The 22,617-nt window shown below is 45.9% G+C and overlaps 1 protein-coding gene across 1 annotated transcript; it reads right to left on the bottom strand.

Annotated features, from left to right (window-relative positions):
- Positions 1-10,875: 10,875 nt before the first annotated feature.
- On the bottom strand, positions 10,876-21,932 carry LOC136586428 (retinol dehydrogenase 16-like). The gene is made up of 5 exons (XM_066584505.1): positions 21,797-21,932; positions 19,641-19,974; positions 14,552-14,810; positions 13,830-13,993; positions 10,876-11,096 (listed from the first exon to the last, which is right to left on the bottom strand). Exons 2-5 carry the CDS (start codon positions 19,951-19,953, stop codon positions 10,876-10,878), a joined length of 957 nt encoding a protein of 318 aa, XP_066440602.1. The 5' UTR covers positions 19,954-19,974; positions 21,797-21,932.
- Positions 21,933-22,617: the final 685 nt, after the last annotated feature.

The following is a 22,617-nucleotide window of genomic DNA, read 5'->3' as shown; positions in this document are numbered from 1 at the left end:
GTTATTGCCAAAAGAAAAGCCATGTTGTGAATTATTTTCACACTGCATCGCAGGAGTGAAAACATGGCAAATGAGAATGAAACCATTGAAAATCATCGGTTTCATAATCATGCGTTTTCACTCACTCTCGCGTCGCAAGAAAATTGCGCGATTTTCTCGCCAGCGTGAAGGAGTGCTTAGAGTAGAAAATAGACATGGAGAAATAAAATAGCTCAGGCTTCATTCACACAAGCAGAAATCTAGCCTGAGTTTTGTGCATTGCGAGACGTACAAAACTCCATTCTTTTGAAGCAAGTCATACACATGAGCGGGAAAAAAAAAAAATCGCCGTATGTCTTATTTTTTGCATTTCTTGGAACGCATCGCCCTTTGTTTTCAATGGGACAGTCACATCACATGCTGTGTGATGCGTATGCGAGTGTGATGTGACGTTCCTTAGTGAAAACACTGGGAAATACTTGCCGATCGTCCGATGGACATGTGGCAAGCGCTTAAGAATTACAATTTCATCCAAGTAATACGAGGCATTTTTCTTCACATCTGTGGGTAAAGCACATGTTGACAAGTGCGATATCAGGCCAGATTTCTCGGCACAATACCACTCTCGCCTATGTGAAGGTAGCCGTAATGTACAATTGTGAACCATTCCTGCATCTGTAATTGGCTGATTGGTTACCTGCTCTCATTCTCCTATCTTACCTTTTCCATCACTAAGGTTGTATTCACACGATCATTTCATTGCGGCTATTTTGCTGCAATAAAATGTCAGATGAAAATCACGGCCATCTGAAGCATTGGATTCCAATGCATTCGTTTAGATGGGCAAATTTCTGGTGTTTAACAACGGCCAGATGGAATAGATAGCACATATGGGACACTACATCTTCCTGGTGGCACATTGGGTTAACCTGGTGGAGGCTGGGACTGAGTCTGACCCTGGGCCCGCTCATGTGCTACCCACACCGAGGATTCTGGGCCCCACCTCGGTCATGGTTTCTCTGGCTTATTATGCCATCTCCTCCAACCCCCCTTCCTCCTCCTCCACCTCTCAATCACCATCTGTGAGCACATTGCCTTCAGTCGGTAGCTCGAGGCGCTGCAGCACTGCCGTGGGGAAGCATCAACAGACTGTGCTGAAACTCCTGAGTTTAAGTGACAAGAGGCACAGCGCCCAAGAGCTGTTACAGGGTTTGACGGAGCAGACTGATCTGTGGCTTTCACCACTGAACCTCCAACCAGGCATGGTCGTGTGTGACAATGGGTGAAACCTGGTGGCGGTTCTGCAGCTTGGCAGACTAACACACGTGCCATGCCTGGCCCATGTGTTCAATCTGGTGGTTCAGTGCTTTCCTCAAAAACTACCCCAATTTGTCTGAGCTGCTCAGCAAGGTGCTTCACGTGTGCGCACATTTCAGAAAGTCCATCACAGATGCTGCCACCCTCAAGACACATCGCTTCCAGCTGCCAGTGCACAGACTGTTGTGCGACATGCCCACGCACTGGAATTCAACCTTGCACATGTTGGCCAGGGTTTACGAGCAGCGTAGAGCCATTGTTGAATACCAGCTGCAACATGGCCGTCGGAGTGGTAGTCAGCCTCCGCAGTTCTTCACAGAGGAGTGGGCATGGATGTCTGACATCTGTTAGGCGTTAGGAAACTTTGAGGAGTCAACACAAATGGTGAGCGGCGATGTGGCCATTATCAGCGTAACCACCCCGCTGCTTTGCCTGCTGAGAAGGTCGCTGCTAAGCATTAAGGCCGACGCTTTGCGGATAGAATAGGAGATAGGGAATGACAATATGTCACTTGATAGCCAGACCACCCTCACGTCTGTATCTCAGCACGTATTGGAGGAGGAGGGGGAAGAGACTGCTGCCCACATTGCAGAGGGTACCCATGCTACTTCTTTCACATCTGTTCAGCGTGTATGGGCTGAATAGGAGGAGGAGGAGGAGACTGAGAGTCATCCTCTAAGTGAGGACAGCGATGTGTTGCATACTGGGACTCTGGCACACATGGCTGACTTCATGTTAAGCTGCCTTTCCCGTGACCCTCGTCTTAGACAGATTCTGGCCAACACGGATTACTGGGTGTTCACCCTTCTCGACCCACGGTATAAGAAGAACCTTTCCACTCTCATTCCTGAAGAGGAAAGGAGTACGAGAGTGATGCAACACCACAAGACCCTGGTGGAAAAGCTGATACTAAAGTTCTCATCTGACAACGCTTGTGGTAAAGGACGTAGTTCAGTGGGCGAACTAGCAGGGGAAACGAGGGGAACAGGCAGCATGCTCAGTGCAGGCAGAAGAAGACTGTCCAAGGCCTTGCCAGTTTTATGGCACCTCAGCCAGACTGTGTCACCACTCCCCAGTCTAGGCGCAGTAGGAGGGAACAGTGTAAAAAGATGGTGAGGGAGTACATAGCCGACTATACCAACATCATCTGTGATCCCTCTGCTCCATACAACTATTGGATGTCAAAACTGGACACATGGCATGAACTTGCACTGTACGCCTTGGAGGTGCTAGCCTAGAGGCTAGAAGTAGCTTGGTCTATCCTTCTCTGATGTTCTCTGATCTTCCTCCTCCTCCTCCTAAACCAGCATGTCAGCATGCTGAACAGCCAATTCTTCAGAGGGCCAAAAGGCTCTGTAAAAACAATTTTTTCTGAGGGCTCCCTCCAGGTTCTCGCCCCCAAGGTGAACAACAAAAGATAAGCAAACAGCTTATCATTGGCCGTTCCGATTGTGCAGACGTTTGAAAGGCCTTAATACTCCAATGTCCTTATATCTGCACTAACTATTTTGGCCATAAGAACGCTACAATTTGGGGGGGATTTTCATTTCCTACTTTTCAAAAGCCATAACATTATATTTCCATCGACACAGACTTTGTAGATCTCCTCCCAGGTGTTTTTTCCATGTCTAGTATTTTTCCTTCTGCCGTGATGCAAGTAAGAGGTTCGTGACCAGGAACCCCTTGAAAAAGCAGGCGGTGAAATGCGCGGCCGGGTACAGGAACACACACGGTATATTTGTAGTCTTCCTCGTTTTCTTTATGCATAGTGTGATTGATTTAAGGCAGCAGTATGCAGTCCTTAGCTCTCGTTCTTGACCTGAAGGTTGTGAGTTCAATCCCCAACTGGCTCGGGTAGCCAGCTCAAGGTTGACTCAGCCTTCCATCCTTCAGAGGTCTGTAAAATGAGTACCCAGCTTGCTGAGGAATGTAATAAATAAATTACCTGAAAGTGCTGTGAAATAAGTTGGTGCTATAAAAAAAATAAGATTTATTATTATTTCCCCCAGTCGTCTCCACGACAGCACCAATGAGATTGCCTCCTCCTGGTAGGACAGGAACATACTGAGAGGTTAACAGCTCCCCCCCTTCCCCACTTTCCTCAGTGTCTTCCTGTCCTGCCAGGAGGCAGGATCTATGAGAGGAGCTGGTGGAGAAGCCAGCGAAAGCATACAGGCGGATCGGAAGGCAGTGGCTCACCCTGTCATCCCTTCGCAGCCAGACGACTCCCGGGACGCCACATCAGGGTGGTAACCCCCGGGCCAGGTTCCTCCCGCGGCGGCCCATGGGGGGTTCAAAGCGGGAGCCTCAGTCCCCCTCGTCCTCCGGCAGAAATTACAGCGCGGCGCTCCAGGAAGCCCTTTGACGGCAGGGGGCGGGGCGCCGCATCTCACGTCCAGCGCGATGACGTCATCGCGTCTGCATTAGGAGCGGAGGGGGCGGGGCTTAGCGCAGGAGCGCGAAAATTCAAATAGGAACCTGAGAGAAGCCAGAACACCAGCATCACAGGTCGCAGGGTGTCTGCAGCACTGGTATAAAGATGAGTGCTCCAGCCCCAGAGACAGCTGAAACCTCAGCCTCAGCGGCCGTAAGTAGCCAGTGCGGCAAAAATACAATGCAAATATCCAGTATGTTGTGTATGGAAAAATTGCATGTTTACCCGCAAAAATGCTTTGTTTGTCAGGGGGATAAAAAAGACATCCCCCCCAGAACAAAACTGCGAAAGTGCGTGGAATGCGGGACGAGACTGCCAGCCACGTATCAGAGGCCTCTATGCAAGGCATGCGTGGCTAGGCTAGTCAGAGAGGAATCGGGGGGATTCCTGGATGACGTTAGAAAGCTGGTGAAGGAAGAGGTTCAATCAGCTCTAACGTCACTGCCGGCACCGCCAGCGAAACGCCAAAGAAAGGCATATGTTCCCGAGGAGTCTTCTGATTCCGAGAACTCCATCGGATCAGAGCAAGAGGAGCAGGCGGCCGAAGAGTCCTCAGAGGAGGAGGACTACAGGAAATATTTGTTCCATCAAGATGAGTTGACGGAACTAATTAAATCAGTTAGGGCTACGTTAAAAATAGAACAGCCCAGAGAACCGCGGACCCGACAGGATGAGATATTCAGTGGACTTGGGGAGAGGCGCAAACATACCTTCCCGGTCCACAAAAACATCTCTAAAATAATTCAGAGAGAGTGGAGTAAACCAGACGCAGGTTCCTACTCCGCTCGAGGCGTAAAAAGGAGATACCCCCTGGAGGAGGAAGCTTGCGCAAGCTGGGACGAAATACCTAAGGTAGACGTCCCGGTGGCCAAGGTAGCCAAGAGGACGACTCTGCCCTTTGAGGATGCCGCACAGCTAAAAGACCCCATGGATCGCAAGGCAGAGGGACTCCTAAAGAAATCATGGGAGGCAGCGGCAAACATCCTTAGGCCAGGGATCGCAGCCACTTGCGTGGCGCGGACCCTGGGGGTATGGTTAGAGCAGCTGGAACTACATCTGACCAACAAAACGCCGAGGGATCAGATCCTTAACTCCCTTCCCATCCTGCGCATGGCCACTAACTTCCTAGCGGACGCCGCGGCCGAGACCGTCAAACTCTCAGCAAAAGCCACAGCCCGCTCTAACTCAGCCAGAAGGGTGTTATGGCTGAGATCATGGTCAGGCGACCTGGCCTCGAAAAACAAATTGTGTGCCCTCCCATTCTACGGCCAATTTCTATTCGGACCGGACCTAGATAAAATTCTAGAGAAGGCGGCCGACAGGAAAAAAGGGTTCCCTGAGGAAAAACCACAGAGAGTGAAGACCTTTCCCCGGGCCCCAATGCAGCAGCCCGAGGCCTACCGAGGCAAGGGCAAGACAGGCCGCTGGAGTTACCCCAAGGGGGGCAGAGGAAGGAATATCCTCTTCAACCCCCATCAGGGGGAGCCGAAGCAAAGACCCTGACGCCATCCCCGTAGGGGCAAGGCTGGGGAGCTTTGTGGATCAATGGGCCGCAATCTGCGGGGGCCCATGGATCCCAAAGATCCTACAGCACGGATACCAGATAGAGCTGGTATCCATCCCCAGAAGGAAATTTATTACCACGCGAGCCCCAAAAAAACAGCTACATTTACTAGGGCAAAGCGTGCGCGACTTTCAGCGGTTAAACGCAATATCTCCCGTACCGCGAAACGAGGAAACCCAGGGCTATTACTCCAGGCTCTTTTTAGTAAAAAAACCCGGCGGGAAACACCGGACGATAATAAACCTGAAAGACCTGAACACCTGCGTCCGATACAGGAGATTCAAAATGGAAACCATCTCCTCGACAATAAAGTTGATCCCCAGAGGAGCCTACATGGCGTCCATCGATCTGAAGGACGCGTATTTTCACATCCCGATCCACAAAGATTCACAGAAATACCTGCGGTTCGCAGTGGACATGGGCGGAAGAACAGAGCACCACCAGTTCAGATGCCTGCCCTTCGGGATATCCTCAGCTCCCAGAATCTTTACCAAGATTATGGCGGAGGTAGCCGCCCACCTGAGAGAAAAATCGATCCTAGTAGTACCATACCTGGACGATATTCTATTAATAGCAGAGTCCAAAAAACTCCTAACCAAACATCTGGAGACAGTGCTACAACTTCTCCAATCATTGGGATGGATTATAAACTGGGAAAAATCCAGCCTAGATCCCGGCAAGCAGAAGACGTTTCTGGGAATAACTCTCGACTCAGAATCGCAATGGTCCTACCTACCCGAGGAGAGAATACAAAAAATCCGCAGAATAGTCAAAACCTTCCTACGAAGACGATTCTGCACAATTCGGGAGGCAATGTCTCTTCTGGGGAGCTTGACATCATGCATCCCAGGAGTAGCATGGGCCCAGGCCCACACCAGAGCCCTACAGGCCGTAGTCCTATCCTCGTGGGACAAAAGGCAGTCCTCGCTAGGGGCAAGGATGTACATCCCAAACAGGGCAAAAACATCCCTGCGTTGGTGGACATCCCCAGAGAACCTGCGGAGAGGGGTTCACTGGCTACAAAACCCAGCCATCCACATCACAACAGACGCAAGCGCCTGTGGATGGGGAGCGCATGTGGGGAACCAATTCTTTCAGGGTCCCTGGCCTCAGAGGATAAAAGAACAATCCTCAAATTTCAGAGAACTACAGGCAGTTTGGCAGGTTCTACAGCAGTTGGGCAACTCGCTACAGAACCATCACATAAAAATACTGTCAGACAATGTCACCGCGGTCGCTCACATACGACACCAAGGGGGCACAAGATCTCCCCCACTGCAAAGCATCGCACAGAAAATCTTTCACTGGGCGGAGGGCCGGATCCTCTCGATCACGGCAACCCACTTAAAGGGGACACTAAATGGAAAAGCAGACTTCCTCAGCAGGAAGCAGATAGACCCAGGAGAGTGGTCCCTCTCCCCAGAGGCATTCAAAATCTTAACCAACCGGTGGGGGACCCCACAGTTGGACCTCTTCGCAACCAGGGAGAACACAAAAGTAGGCAACTTTTTCTCCCTCCGGCCAGGAGATCGTCCGATAGCGGTAGACGCCCTGGGCCAGGACTGGGGACAAGGACTGGCCTACGCCTTTCCTCCCATACCACTAATCCCCAGGGTTTTACAGCACTTCAGAACCCAGGGATGCACGCTAATCCTAGTGACCCCCTTCTGGCCAAAAAGAAGCTGGTTCGGTCTTCTGACAACACTGAGCGTCCAGGACCCAGTCACCTTGCCTACCTGGACGGATCTTCTATCGCAGGGGCCACTGAACCACCCCGGCCTAGACAAACTCCATTTAACGGCATGGCTCTTGAGGAATCCTCGCTAAGAAAGAAAGGATTCTCAGAGAAAGTAGTAGAAACCCTAATGTCCAGTAGGAAAAAGACGACCCACCTGATCTACCAGAAGGTCTGGAGAAAGTTTTCCTCGTGGAGACAGGGAAGGGATCGCGGGGATTCTATCCCCGACACTCCGCTAATCTTAGAATTCCTGCAGGAGGGCTTAGAGATGGGCCTCTCCCCGAGCACCCTAAAAGTCCAAGTTTCAGCCCTTAGCGCTATCTGCGACACAAAATTCGCAGACGATAGATGGGTCCACAGGTTCCTAACAGCAGCAGCTAGATTACGCCCTAGGCCCATAAACCTGTTCCCAGACTGGAACCTTAATTGGGTTCTAGGGGCCATGACAGCGGTACCATTCGAACCGATCAAAGCGCTACCTATAAGAATGCTGACAATCAAGACCATCTTCCTAGTAGCCATTACATCCGCAAGACGGGTTAGCGAACTACAGGCCTTGTCCATCCGCCACCCGTTTATGAAAATTACAGACACCAAACTAATATTTAAAACAGACCCGGCCTTTATGCCGAAAGTAGTGTCAGATTTTCATAGGTCCCAGGATATAATAATCCCCTCATTCTTCAGCCACCCAAAAAACGAGGAGGAAAGAACCCTAAGCTGCCTGGACGTTAGGAGAGCAGTCCTAACCTACATAGATACAACAAGCCACTGGAGGCGGGACGACAACCTGTTCGTCCAGTTCAGTGGCCCAAATAAGGGTAGCAAAGCAGCGAAAAATTCCATAGCCAGGTGGATCCGCCTGGCCATCATAGAATCCTATAAAGCCCTCGGGAAGGAGATCCCGCTAGCGCTTAAAGCCCATTCCACAAGGGCAGTAGCGTCCTCGTGGGCCGAACACAGTTCAGCCTCGGTCGAGCAAATTTGCAAGGCCGCAGTCTGGAAAAAACCCCACACGTTTACTAAACACTATAGGGTAAAAGTGCAGCAGGACGAGGACATGGCCTTCGGCCGCAAAGTCCTCTCGGCAGCGATCCCACCCTAATAAACTTTAGTTGGTACGTCTCATTGGTGCTGTCGTGGAGACGACTGGGGGAAAAAGTGGATTATACCCACCTGATAATCAGGTTTCCAGTAGTCTCCACGACAGCACCCGTACCTTTCCCGCCCTAGAAAAATAAAATAATAAATTTAAAAATTAAAAAACCCCGGTTAGGGGAAAAAATTTAAGTTTAGCTCCTGCCCCGGCAATTCGTTAGAATCCACTGAGGAAAGTGGGGAAGGGGGGGAGCTTTTAACCTCTCAGTATGTTCCTGTCCTACCAGGAGGAGGCAATCTCATTGGTGCTGTCGTGGAGACTACTGGAAACCTGATTATCAGGTGGGTATAATCCACTTTTTTTTTAATTATTACAAATATAAGGACTGACTACTTCTATATATTTTTTTTTATGCCACTGTATTGGCCTGTCTAAATGTAATATTACCAGATTGCGTGAACCTGCTTATATGGCCACTGCATACTATGTTTTGGCAATCTTGAGTTCCAATAAAATTCTATTCCTTATGCCCCTGTGTCTTGTGTGTTGGACTTAGTGGTTTGGTGTAGCTAATTCCATAGTGCCCGAGCCATAAGGACACTATTACGTAGAATATCCTGAACACTAACTGCTAACATGTTACAGTTGGGCACTCTCCTAATCTTTGGCCATGAATAAGGGTGGGTATGTCTGATACAAGTCAGCGGTTAGCTTATCTCCTAATGTTGTTTCTTTTGGCTTGTGAGACTAAAAAGAAACTTCCACATTTTATTGTATTTCACGACTGCTGGAACTTCCTTGACTTCATCATGTCAGTTTAACAGGAACCTCCATCGCCTAGACTTCTGTGAGCATTTATCAGGTGAGCAGACCTGGCCTATATACATGTATTGCTTTAAAGGGACCTTTTCATAAACTATAAGAACCATAAACTAAGTTGGTGATGAGGAGTCTGGGGGGACGTGTCTCATACTAACCTGGTCTTCTGTTCCTGTGGTGTGTCCTGGTGCAGTCAGAGCGTGCACAGCCAGCGGGAATCTTTTCAGAAGACTGTGCGCACATTCCTATTAATCTCTATGGCAATGTTTACTATTGAAAGGGGGGAAATAGTTGCAAATCCGCATCAAAATCTGTATCAAAATGCCGATTTGGCGCAGAAAGGACATAGATTTTGGCATGCAAAAAATCTGCACCATTCCTACTACATGTGAACATACCTTAATGGTGGTTTCATGGACAGGCGTCTTTGGAAAAGAGTCACATTTTTTGTGCCAATTTTTAAGCTGTTTTTTGCGCCAAAGCCAGAAGTGGATTCGCAATATATTGGAAATAAACTATGTTTCCTCGAAAATAAGACAGTTTCTTATATTAATTTTTGTTCAAAAAGGCTTAACTTTTTTACATGTATAGCTGCCTGGACACTATTTAAATTGACTTTTTTAATTAATAGAGATGAGCGAGCGTACTCGGAAAAGCACTACTCGCTCGAGTAATTTGCTTTATCCGAGTATCGCTGTGCTCGTCCCTGAAGATTCGGGTGCTGGCACGGAGCGGGGAGCTGCAGGGGAGAGCGGGGAGGAACGGAGGGGAGATCTTTCTCTCCCTCTCTCCCGACCGCTCCCCCCCGCTCCCCACTGCGACTCACCTGTCAGCCGCAGCGGCACCCGAATCTTCAGGGACGAGCACAGCGATACTCGGATAAAGCAAATTACTCGAGCGAGTAGTGCTTTTCCGAGTACGCTCGCTCATCTCTATTAATTAACTGTTAGCAGGGCTTAATTTTGGAGTAGGGCTTATATTTCAAGCATCCTTAAAAAGCCTGAAAAGTCATTTTGTATCCTCAAAAATTCTGGAAAATCATGCTATGTCTTATTTTCAAGGTATGTCTTATTTTCAGGCAAACGGGGTAGAAGAAGGACTTATGTTTCTCCTTCCTGCTGGATCCAAACTGCCACAAATACTTCAGGTTTAAAAAAATAAAAAGCTGTGTAAGAAAGCACCCTAAAAGCTCACACAAAGTGCGTGCTGCCACATACTAATGATTAGCAATTTCCTAATTTACTATCATTAGGGTGTATTTACGTTGTGAGATGCACAAAACCCACACAGAAATAGACCCCAACTGTTCTCAGTCAGTCTATTTACATGTGTGTTTTTGTTTTTTTTTAATTCTCGCACATCCGTGCTGCAAGATTGAAAAATCGCAGCATCTTCTATTTTCCTATTTTGCAGAAAGCACATCCATTATTTCCTATGGATGAGCTAAAAATTGCATTGCAATTTTGCATCGTACATGCGAGTTTCATGCGATGCAATTTCAAACATTTTCCTTGCAATTTTCACACACATCTTCATCGAAGCTACGAGATTTTCTCAGAAATCGCATCCCACTCACATAGAAAATCGCAAGTGCGATATCAGTCCAAGTTCCTTGAACCGATATCGCGCTCGCCCGTGTAAATGCAGCCTTTTATATGGTTTCCACAGATGTGGGAGTGTTAACATAAATGTCAGAAATGTTGATAGGAATTAAAGAATTCTTGTCCTGCAGACCCTAATTTGCCATTCAGAAAATAGCCTAATGCAATGAGTCGGAGCCTCAGGCTGTAGCAGGAACTGACATCATCCAATCGAAATTGGCACTGTGCTTCTACATCTGCCCATGTATATAATGAACAACATCCAACATTGTTAACTTTACCATAAAAACTAAATGCACCAAGATGTAATTTGCATCTGCTGTATTATATTCGATAAGCTGGAGTCGGGGCGCTCCAGGTAAGCAGATAGTCAGCCAGCGCGGTTGGAACATAAGAAAGTGGAATAAAGAAAAGCTTGGCATCCCACCCTGCAGCGTAGCGTGTTTTGGGGTACATGGCAGTGAGTGCATGCTCCATGCAGTCTGTGACGGCGGTTAGGTCTTTGTTGCTAAAGAAATTAAATGTTCTCTCTAAATCCAACACATCTGTAACAAAAAAGACAAGAAAAGATAAATTCATTGACTGCATTTTTAGGTATACATGTTAATGAAAACTAGTCATCACTTTTGTGCTATTAAACCCCCTACACCGATAAAACAATGATGCACATTTCTAAAGTTACTTAGACTTTCTGGGCAAAGCATATATTAAAAATGAAGGTATTTACATTTCCTGTATGTAAACTATCGTCGAGTAATCCGATGGGCAGGCCGGACCATCTCTACAGGGCTGTGCATCTCCCCATAACGCAGCCACTCTCCTGCCGGCAATCATTCAGCAGCACTGCTAGCGGTGCACACTGTGACATCAGTGTGCAGCCGGGATCCTCCTCCCCCCTCCCCTGACGTCTCCTGTTAGATTCTGCGAGAGCAGAGGGGAGGAAGCATGCGGCAGCACACTGACATCACAGTGTGCACCCAGGATCAGCAGCAGTCACTATTACCACTGGGGCCGCTGTGGGATGTCAGTATTACTACTGGGGGCCACTGTTGGAGTCACTATGACCGCTGGGGCCGCTCTGGGGGTCACTATTACCGCTGGGGCCGCTCTGGGGGTCACTATTACCGCTGGGGTTGCACTGGGGGTCACTATTACCACTGGGGCCTCTCTGGGGGGGGGGGTCACTATCACTGCAGGGGTATGTTTACAGGAGTAGGGAATGCTGTAGAATGTCCTCAGCGGAACTTTTCGTGGCAAATTCCACAGCATTTTCGCATCCAAAAGCAGTAAAAATCTGAACCCAGTCTATTTTGAAATAACCTTGTCCTTTTAAGAATGACGGAGGTAAAAATCATATGCCGTCATAGGCCCTGACCCCTGACATGTTGGCACTTTGCTAAAAATAAGTGGGTTTTGGGTTGCAGTTTGGGCACTCTGTCTCTAAAAGGTTTGCCATCACTGCTCTATAGTGTGACATAAGACATCATCGACACAATTATCAAACTCTCATGCATGTGCTGGAAGCTCTGAGAATGGTGCATGCGCAGTTGATCTGCTTCTTTTGTGGGCAGATTCAGTATACTCAACTGCGCATGCACCAGTCCCAGAGCTCCCGGCGCATGCATGAGAGTTTGAATGCTACTTTAATAACATGGAGGAAGTCTCGCAGCGCAGTAGCAGAGTTGGGTGGCATTAGGTGAGGTATGCAGGCCTATAGGGTTGGTCCAGCCTGCCCACAAGAGACAGTCTGGCCTGCCCCTCTGACTGCTCGGTAGTAATTTTCACAAGGCACGGGGAATGTAGATACCTTCATTTTTAAGGTGTGCTTTGCCCAGGAAGTCTAAATAAATAACTTTTAAAATGTGCATTACATCACTGTTTTATTCGTGTAGGGGGTTCCTAGAGCTCACCTGTCACTGGGCACTGTTGCGCTGCTCAACATGCTGTGTCCACTGCTGCCTATCTCCTCTTTACCCAAGGCTATTGCGCCCTCATGTGCTTTTTTGTTATAGGACCAGTGTGTGCTCCTTAAACCTGTGTCCCTCTTATCCTGTCCTTGCATCTCCTCTTCTACGCATCCACACCCTAGGGTGGTTGCCTAAGCAAAGGGTCTCATTAGCCATTGTGACAAAGTTCAAGTTAGTTGTGTATTCTAATTCTGATTCCTGCTTGACTCCTGACAATTCTGACATGTTTTCTCTGACCTTGGCTCTGTATTTTGGACTTCATTATTGCCTGCTGCCTAGCCTGACCTTCTGTCTGGACCTTGTTCCTGCATCTGTGCCGCCAGCCCTGACCATAGCTAGTCTTTTGGATACGCACCTATTCACACCATCCGGTACTGCGCCTCAGCCCAATGCAGCATCAGCAGGCACATTACCGAGACTAACTGGACAACTAATGGCCTAGTGGATCCTGTAGCAAAAGCTTTATCCCACTTAGAGGGGTCAAGGATAAAAAAACGGGCTCTCCTAGGTGCTACTCCCTCAGATTGCCTAAAGTCAAACTGGTGTCTGGCAAGGCGGATCCACAGTCATCTGCCTGACGAAAGGCACCTATTTTGCCAGAATCAACTTAACTTTGTATTTTATAGTTATCCATATATATGCATCACGTAATACTAAATTTATGCTGCGGGGGAAATGAGCCACTGTAAGGATCCCAGCAAAAGTAGCTGAGTAGCTAGGAGCTGGAAAGCCCCATTCCAAAACAACTTTTTTTATGAAGCGATCATCTGGATGGGACTACCCCCTATAACCCTTTGCAATCCAATTTTGGATTCAGGGTTTCCTAGGGGGCTTTCTCTTTCTGGCATTTTACAATAGCACCATCTGCTGGCTAGAGCCAGAACTGTGGTATGTGACATCCGGAGAGTTCCCCGACAACAGAGCGGCCAGTAAAATACAGTAAGAATACCCTGCCGGACGTCTTCTGACATCAGAAGCTGTACAGCCTTCAATCAAAATGTCTTCAGACGTCAGACAGTGGATTGGAAAGGGTTTATGAAGATATATTACACAAAAGCTAGATTTTACAAAACCAGTTCTCGATACAGGTGGAAATTAACTTTAACCATGTAATTAACTATCAGACCCCCTCCAGTTAGGAAATAATGGATAAAGCCTCATCGAATTCGCTGCTACTGCAATATGCTGCAGATTTTCTGCAAGCAAATCCAGATAGAAAATCTGCCACAAATCCATTTTGTAGGAGTTTTAATTTATTCTAAAAATGTCCAATTGTCAGTCATTAACATAATATAGGATGCTGCCACTTACAGTCTTGAAAATATGTTTCTCCATAGCTAGAATGGATTTCTGGATGAACGTTCCGCCATATTTTACTTAAGGCTTCCTTCATAACTTGCATATTATTCAGCCCCGTCTTAAAGTAGCCAGGCTCTATAATGGAGACTTGTACTCCGAAGGGTTTCAGTTCGCGCCTGTAGGAATACATTACACTGTGAGCGATTTCATCTGTATGTGAATTATGTACTTACTATTTAGGTACACGGCCTCCTCTCACTTAAAAGGGTCTCCAGATTGGATTTTTAGGGTACGGATAGCTGCAACTGTCTGATTAATCATATCTCAAAAAGTTCTTAATATATCCTTATACAGGATGCAATCAAAAATAGTCATCAAGCGCTGTATCTCAAAACTGGTGTCCTATATTGAAATAGCAATAGAGTCCTAGAAAAGGAAGGCATGGATAAGCTACATGATGGTATGGCACACGGCCCCTGGAGCCCTAGACCATGAAAGTCAATTTTGTGTTATGGCCCCTGTAAGAGGTAGAGCGTAAAACCCAATTGCAAAGCTGAAGAGTAACATGTGAGAAGCAGAAATCCACTTTCAACGTCTCTCTAAGTCCCGTTGGACGGCTGCTATGGCTGAAGTAAGGAAAGTGGACATTTTTTAACAAGCATTTCTTTTAGGTTTTATTACAATTCTGTATTTCTTTTTGGTCAACGTGAATTTCAAGAATTTTGATTACTTACCTCAGGCTGTCCGAAAATGCCTCCACCCCAAATTTAGAAACACAGTATCCTCCCCCGCAGATCGTCACTCTTCCTACGATACTTGACACATTAACAATGCGCCCTTTAGATTTCCGTATTAACGGTAAAAGTTTGAGTGTCACATCGATGGGGCCAAGCAGATTCACATTCAAAACTCTAGCAAAATCCTCTCTTGACAACCATTCATTAGGTGCTCCAGGCATTCCAGTTCCAGCATTGTTCACTAGGCCCCAAAGCCCTAAGATAAAACATGGGGGGGAATTTAATAAGGAAAAGACGAGTATGGAGAAGTAACAGTCATCTAAAATATTTGGGGTACATAGACCTGTTATACTTTTTCATGCATATACTTTGGAATCACTAAAGGGGTTTTAGACTAAATGATTATCGGTTAAAAAAAATCGTTCAAATGAGTGAAAGTGAAAGATAATTGTTCGTCGTTCACTTTCTGCAGGCATCAAAATCATCATTGGCTCGTCCACTTATTATTCGTTCATTGGCTCATTCATTCCCTCTCATTCACTTATACAGCAAATGTGAAAACTGAACGAGCCAATGATGTAACTGCCTGACTAAACAGGCCGCGCAAGAGCGGACGAACTAATGGTGACGTCACTCGCTCAGTCAAATAATAATTGGCTTGTCTAAAAAGGGCCCTTAGGTTTGGTTCACACTCACTGCAGTATTTTATGTTTTTATATGACTGATTGAAAAGCTGATTACAAATTCATGCTTAGTTTCCATTTCTTTTTCAATCAGTCACACTTTGACCATAAAGGGTTTGTCTCAACCCATATTAGAGCGACTTATAACTCCTTGGTAACAAGCTGATTTTGCTCGGAAAAGGTGTAGCCAACCAGACAGGAAATGTAATATTGCATGGCGGCCATTCAGATGAATTGTCATGCTATAATATGTGGACAAATTGAGTTTGTGAGAGCAGCTCAAGAGAGAGGTCATGATTTATGGACACCCCTCTATGGCATCCATATACTCTAATGGAGACATATAGATAGAGAGTGTCTTCATGAGACAACCAGTTTAATGATTAAAATGAACTTGTGTACTTTGGCATTATTGACAGTCTACAAATGAGCAAAACCTAAAAACAATTGGTCATTTCTACTATCAAGGTTCCATTGAGTTGAATCACAAATTACAATTTGTCAAGACAACGGATGTGAACCTGTGGTGCTGTAAAACTGGTTAGCTTAGGGCTAGATGGGAGCACAAAACCTAGGGTCCTCAGGTTTTCTACCTTGAACCCCACCAATTGGGAACTGGTCTTTGCTATAGGGAGCCCCAGACCGTTACCCCAGAAGTAAACTCTGTTATGAGGCAGTGGATGCAAACTGGTCAGGGTTACTGTAACAAAGTACTGGTGGAGTAGGCAGAGATGTAGTTGTAGAACGGAGCCAAAATCAGAACAGGCAGAGAATTCTTGAGTAACGGAAAAATAATCCAAGGGTCAATGCAGGCAGTAGGCAGAATAAGCATGGTCATTAAATAAGGTCAAGAGTGGAGAAGACAGGAAAGCTAAATGGAACAGGTATGAATCAAAATCAGGATAACTGTCGGAATACTACAACAACTTTGCATAATTGGGAGACTATTTGCTCAGGCATCCTCCAGTGGAGAGGGTAACCTTACATGGACCTAGTCTTTTCAGAATTGGCCATAAAAGGGAAAGTTAGCTGTGTGTGCTGGCCCTTTAAGAGGTGTGCTGTATGCACATGCGCACCCTATAGGTAGTAGTGATAGATGGTCTGGGGCATGAGTATTCAAGTAAAAGGAACAGGAGGATGGGAGCTGAGACCACTGGATGGAGGAGGTGAAGGAAGTCGGCAACCGTGGCCCCATTGCAGAACAAAATTGATATACGGTAGTAGAACCTTTTCTCTCCACATGAAAAGCTCATTGTAAAAGAGCCTGCGACAATTTGTTTGTAACAGTTCATATAAACTGTCAGCACAGATGTTGCAGAAATATGGACCCCAACCTCCACGGTCCAATGCAGTTTTTCAGAAAGCTGCAAACAACATGTATTTTGCATTTAAAATGTTTTATACCTGAATGTCAAAGGTACATACAGTAACAAAAACAGTCACCCCATTGCATATGTATCGCTTTCATTCCAAATGCAGACCAAGGCTTCAGAGGCAGAAGACAGTGTAGACATCCGCTGACAGCAATGATGTTTCGGGGTTGCCCCTAATTTCTCAAGCATTCCATGAAACATTGCTGTTAGGGGTGACAGCTTTTGTTACTTTATGTACCTTTGACATTCAGGTATAAATTTTTTAATGGTCATGTGATACTAGTTTCAAAGTGCTGGACTGCAATAAACAAGGCTGGGGTCAAATAGACCCCATGGTACCACATTAGGGATAAATGAATTTTATTTAAGAACCATGCTCTATTTTGGCCACGTGGTTCTCAGACACATCACAGAAAACCTGTGTGTACGGAGTTAAGGATTGCCTAAAATTTGGCTGAATAGGCGAACAATGAAATATAAATTATTTTCAATATGAAATGGCACCAGGCGTAGGACTGCAGGAAAGAGCTTCAGCTTTGCCCACCAGTCCATGAGTATCAGCTCTTTGTGCATAACAGTCCTCCACACTCAACAGAGTACAGGAAGAACTTTCTGGCTTGCATGGAGAGGAGAGTGGACACGGGACCTTCGTTCTCTGGATCAGTGGAGGTCTTAGTTGTGAAACTCCCACCAATCACACTTTTATCACCTATCCTATGATAAGGTGATAAGTGTTTTCTGGTACAACCCCTTTAAGGAAGTACTGGATTGCATTTTCCATTTGCTGTACCTTCAACACAGTGCCGTACATGTACATTGGTTCATGTTGTGGACTCAGGAGCTGTGCCTGCATCATCATCTAAGGGAGTCAGGCCTAACTTTAAGCAAAGGCAACACATTGACTTTGGCTAAGACAGGGATTGTGCAACCAAAGATTGTTATGTAACACTGCACCTTGCACTGCCATAGAACTCAATGGAGTCACAGTGCTAGTCACAAGCTGTGGAAAACCTACAATGGCAGTGCAAGGTGGCAGTGTTCCATAACCATCTCTGGTGGTGCAAACTCATCATGGCCAAGGTTGCTATGTAGCCCTAGCCTTAACCTCTTAGACGCTACAATTAGTGGCAACTGTGGCATCCAAGGACATAAACAAAGGAAGTGTCTCCCTATGATATCCCTTTAATAGTTTACATAGCAGTAGGGTCTAACACAGGACTGCCATAACTAAGTACATTAAGCAAAGCCTAATAGGTGCTGGTCAGTTGTAAGGACTATGGATGTGGAACCACTGTGTCAACCTACCGGGTAGGTGAGGATCCGATTCAGCACGGCTGACAGCCAACCCAAGCGTGGGAGGTAAGATACCAGATGAACAGCCCTGTATAGGGATGGAAACTAAGGAAGGTATCTTGCCCTGAACTGATAACCAGGAGAGGGAGAACCCTGCCTACAAGCAGAGCACTCATCCCGATAAGGATGACTCCACGGTCTTCCTCAAGGTGCTGACTTACCCTGTTGGGCCAGAACACCTATAGGACAAAGATAGAATAACACTAGGGAGTGCAGAAACAAAGGAAGAACAAGTGGACAAGGATAAACAGAGAAGTGGACAACGGGAATAACAGACCACAGAGTACACGAACGAAGAACACAGAGCACAAGCAGAACGCAAGGTAGCAAAGGTAACTGCCGAAGCAGTGGCTTGACAGGATTTGATGGGAACAAAACTCTCAACAACACTGCAGCAAGGTCTGAAAGGCCCAGGGCAGCTATATAGGACGGGGCTTAGAAAAGGAGCATCAGCTGAACAGGAGACCAGAAGCTATTAACCCTAGGAGGGCTGAAAGAGAGCGAGCACAAGCTCAGGAAACAGACAGAATGGGATGACACCCCTGTTTGCCAGACACAGAAGCAGAAGATTGAGTCTGAACAGTGCACCTAACATTAGATTTATACCAAAATGCAATAATGTATTAGAATAAAAAATGACTGTGTTCCTAATGTGACTCCCCCAATTTTGGGACAAAAATCTGTCCTAGGATTAGAGAGAGAGTGTGTATTATCTAAATTGTTCTCTGCCATCCCTCTAACTCGCCAGTTCCGGGTGCCATCTTTAGGCATACAACATGGCCGAAGCAATCTTAAGAGTAGATAATCGTTATGTTGCATTGGTGGTGTTAGACTACTAAGCCCCCCTGTCCATGGGCGTTACGTAGTCCCGGTAAACGAATCTCCGCGGTCAGCCTATCTGACAGATAGGCTGACCACGGAGAATTGCAGCAATTCGCAGCATGCTGCTGCATTCAGGATGGATTGGAGAGGGTAGAGTCTGGTGCAGGGGAGCCCGATCAGCAACGAGTTGCAATAATCGAGCCGGGAGTGGATGAGGGCAACAGTAAGCGTTTTTAGCGTGTCCACAGTGAGAAAAGAGCGGATTCTTGCGATGTTCTTGAGGTGCAGCTGACATGTTCGGGCCAGAGATTGGATGTAGAGGGTAAATGATAGATCAGAGTCGAATATGACCCCAAGGCAGCGGGCATGTTGTCTAGGAGTTATGATAGCGCCACACACTGAGATGGAGATGTCAGGACGAGGTTGGTTAGTGGAGGGTGGAAATACCAATAAGTCAGTTTTAGAGAGGTTTAGTTTTAGGTAGAGAGAGGACATAGTGTTAAAGACAGTGAACAGACAGTCCGTGATGTTTTGGAGGAAAGGTGCAGAGATGTCACGGGAAGAGGTGTATAGCTGGGTGTCATCAGCATAGAGGTGGTATTGGAGGCCAAAACTCCTGATGGTTTGTCCAATAGGGGCTGTGTAGATAGAGAAAAGAAGGGGGCCGAGGACCGAGCCCTGGGGGACCCCAACAGCAAGGGGACCGAATTTTATCAAAATTGGAGGGTTACTCTAAAGAGTTAAAGATACCCTTGCATTGATTTAAAACATTTTAATGTAGGTCTTTGCAGTTCTTCAAAGAACAAGACATTTCTCTATCTTATATTATCTGAATCAGCATGATGATAATCTCACCTTTCTCACCGAGAACATCAGAGACCCATTTAGCCGCTGACTGGACACTATTACTGTCTGCAATGTCAAGGATCACAGTCTGCAGTCTGCTGGAGCTCTCCCTCTTCAGGTTCTCTGCACCCTGCTCAGTCAAACAGGTGGCCAGCACCCTCATTCCCCGTTTATCCAGCTTCTTTGCCAGCTGATTTCCAAATCCTGAATCGCACCCCGTTATGAGAACACATTTATCTGCTAGATTTTCTAGCGTCAGGCTGTGCTTGTACCACCGGAACAGGACAATGAAAACTAGCAGTGCCAGTAGATGGAGCCACATGATGGAGGCTAAACGTACTCACTGAAATATGAAGAAAGTGAAATGCATGAATGGAATATTAAAGAATCGGTAATATTCTTCTTCAATTGTGAATGAAATAACACGCTAAATATAAAGTTATTGGAATGCATTAGTCACTAGTTTATAGGAAAGCTGAATGTGGAACATTTCTTAATGAAGTATGCCTAATAACTGAACAACTCCAGAGAATCTAACACATATGAGGATCTAGAGAGATGTAGGTGTAATTACCAATATCAGACTAATTACTGCTCAGCAATAAAGGGCAAACTGCCCTTTGGTGTTCATTCTGGTAATAAGGGCCAGTGGACAGTATTTTCTCCAAAGTTTCTGGTAGTCCAAATCCGCAGCATTTACAACCCACATGGACATACTCCAAAAATGTATCCACCCATCTATTACACTCACATGTTACTCCATAAATTATTCTCTTTATAATCCTTAATTCTTTACCATGCTTATTAAACAGTTGGTGACATCCATCATGTATGTACTATGGATATAGGTGGGGGTTGTATGGGCTTGGAAGTCAAGCCTGCTCCATACACAATGGGTGTTGGCTGTCCTTGATGGTTGACACCTGGCTAAAACAGCCACACTCCGAGAACTCCAATCATGGCTGTTAACCATTTAAAAGGGGTTGTCCAGTTGTGACCTATTGATTGGCAGTGGTCTACTACCACCCATGACCCACACTGATCAACTCTTGCTTTATTCCTGATTTCTGCAGGAAGCAGACAGCTCTATTTACACTGCAGTGGTGAGACTTGGTATTACATACAAAGTTCCTATTCACTTCAATGGGGACTTTGCATACAATACCAAGCCTGGCCACTGCAGTGAGAACAGAGCTGTTTGTTTTTTAGAGACGTCAACTTGGTGCACAAGCACCTTTCGCCTGGTGAGCAGCTGATTAGCAGGGATCCCGAGCAGCGGACCCTTGCTGATTTACTACTGATGGCCTATTCTGTGGAAAAGATATCAATAGTTTACACCTGGACAACTACTTTAAATGCTGCTCTAAATTCTGACAGCAGCATTTAAATGTCCCAATGGTCACTTAAATGTCTCGAACGGCCCACCACAATGAGATTGTGGGGTGCCGCAGCAGCTTGGGGCTTTGTGTAAGCTCCTAGGGCTGACATGTATTTTTACCTATTAAGACATGACTGTGGCACATCTTAATAAAATGCTTACTGAAATGCAATGTACTGTACTGCAACACTGAAGCATTGCAGTATATTGTATAAACAAAGTTCAAGTCCGCTTAGGAGCTTAAAAAAAAGTGAAAAAAAGTTTTCCTTAAGGAAAAAAAAATTGCCGTATAAGTTTACATTTTTTTTTGGCAGATTTATACTCAAAACAAAAAAAAAACATTTGTTATCACCACCCAGCTGTACTAAGCCTGTATTTACATGGATGATAGTGAGTTGCGCCCAAGATTCTCAGGTGCAACTCACATTGCACTGCACACGGACACCTTGTCCACATGTTGCATGATTGTACATTGAAAGTCCTATTACCATGCGGGAATTGCATGAAAATAGGGCTTGCTTCAGTTTTTCTGTCTCACACTATCTGTGTGACTGGAAAATCACCTGTGTAAATTAACTAATTGAATACAATGGGTTAATACTGCCTGTAAGTTCTGTGCATCAAACAAACACATAGAACTTGTGTGATTTTCCCGGCCGTGTACATAACCCCTTAGAGGAATTTGAGAATTCCTTAAAATATAATAAAACAAGCACCATCCACTAATCCAATGGCACTGATAGTGTTAACTTTCTAGCATACATTATATAGAATATATCAATCTTACCTTACTAATTAGCTAATGATTATAGTTCCATGTCAATTGAAGACCATAGAAAGGATCTTTTCACGTCTCTTTCTTTACTTCTCACCTGCAATCTGCAAATGATTAACTGCCATAACTCACATGATCTTATACTGGCACGTCACCAGCTTCATCCTGATGATTTTATGATGGCGGCCAACAGAAGCAACTGCAAAGAAGATGATCTATAAATGTCAAAGAAATAGTAAAGAAATAGCGCCAATAGTAAAATAGTGACAAAAAAGATTTAACCCTTTCCAATCCACTGTCTGACCTCTGAAGACATTATGATTTAAGGCTGTACAGCTCCGATGTTGGAAGACGTCCATCGGGGTCCGCTTACTGTATATTGCCAGCTTCTCTGCTGTCGGAGCCTATCTAACGTGTCCGTTCAGGCAGTACTGGCTTTAGCCAGCATATAGCACCATTGTATAACGGCAGATAAAGAGTAATCCCCCTAGGAAAACCAGGATACAAATTGGATTGGAAAGGGTTAAAGGAAATAAACATGCAAGAAAGTTTGGAATCACCGTCTTTTAAGCTTCCGTATTTATTGATTAGTTTAGGTGGGTCTTCAGAGGTGACAGTCTACTTAATCCCTTCAAGCAGGTATGGACTTTGCTGCAGGAAGATTCCCAGGTTGTGGTTCACGGAATAGCCATGTATTTGCAGCAATAACACTGATGGAATAATTGCCTACGGAGTCAAGGGTGGTGACCAGAAAGCAGGCCCAAGGATGGGAAAGGATTGTGGTCAGAAATAAGGATGAGCGAGTATACTCGCTAAGGCACTACTCGTCCGAG

This window comes from Eleutherodactylus coqui, chromosome 1, assembly GCF_035609145.1.
Source record: "Eleutherodactylus coqui strain aEleCoq1 chromosome 1, aEleCoq1.hap1, whole genome shotgun sequence".
Lineage (NCBI taxonomy): Eukaryota > Metazoa > Chordata > Amphibia > Anura > Eleutherodactylidae > Eleutherodactylus > Eleutherodactylus coqui.
Note: the sequence above shows the minus strand (reverse complement) of the source record. Positions and strands in the feature narration are given on the sequence as shown.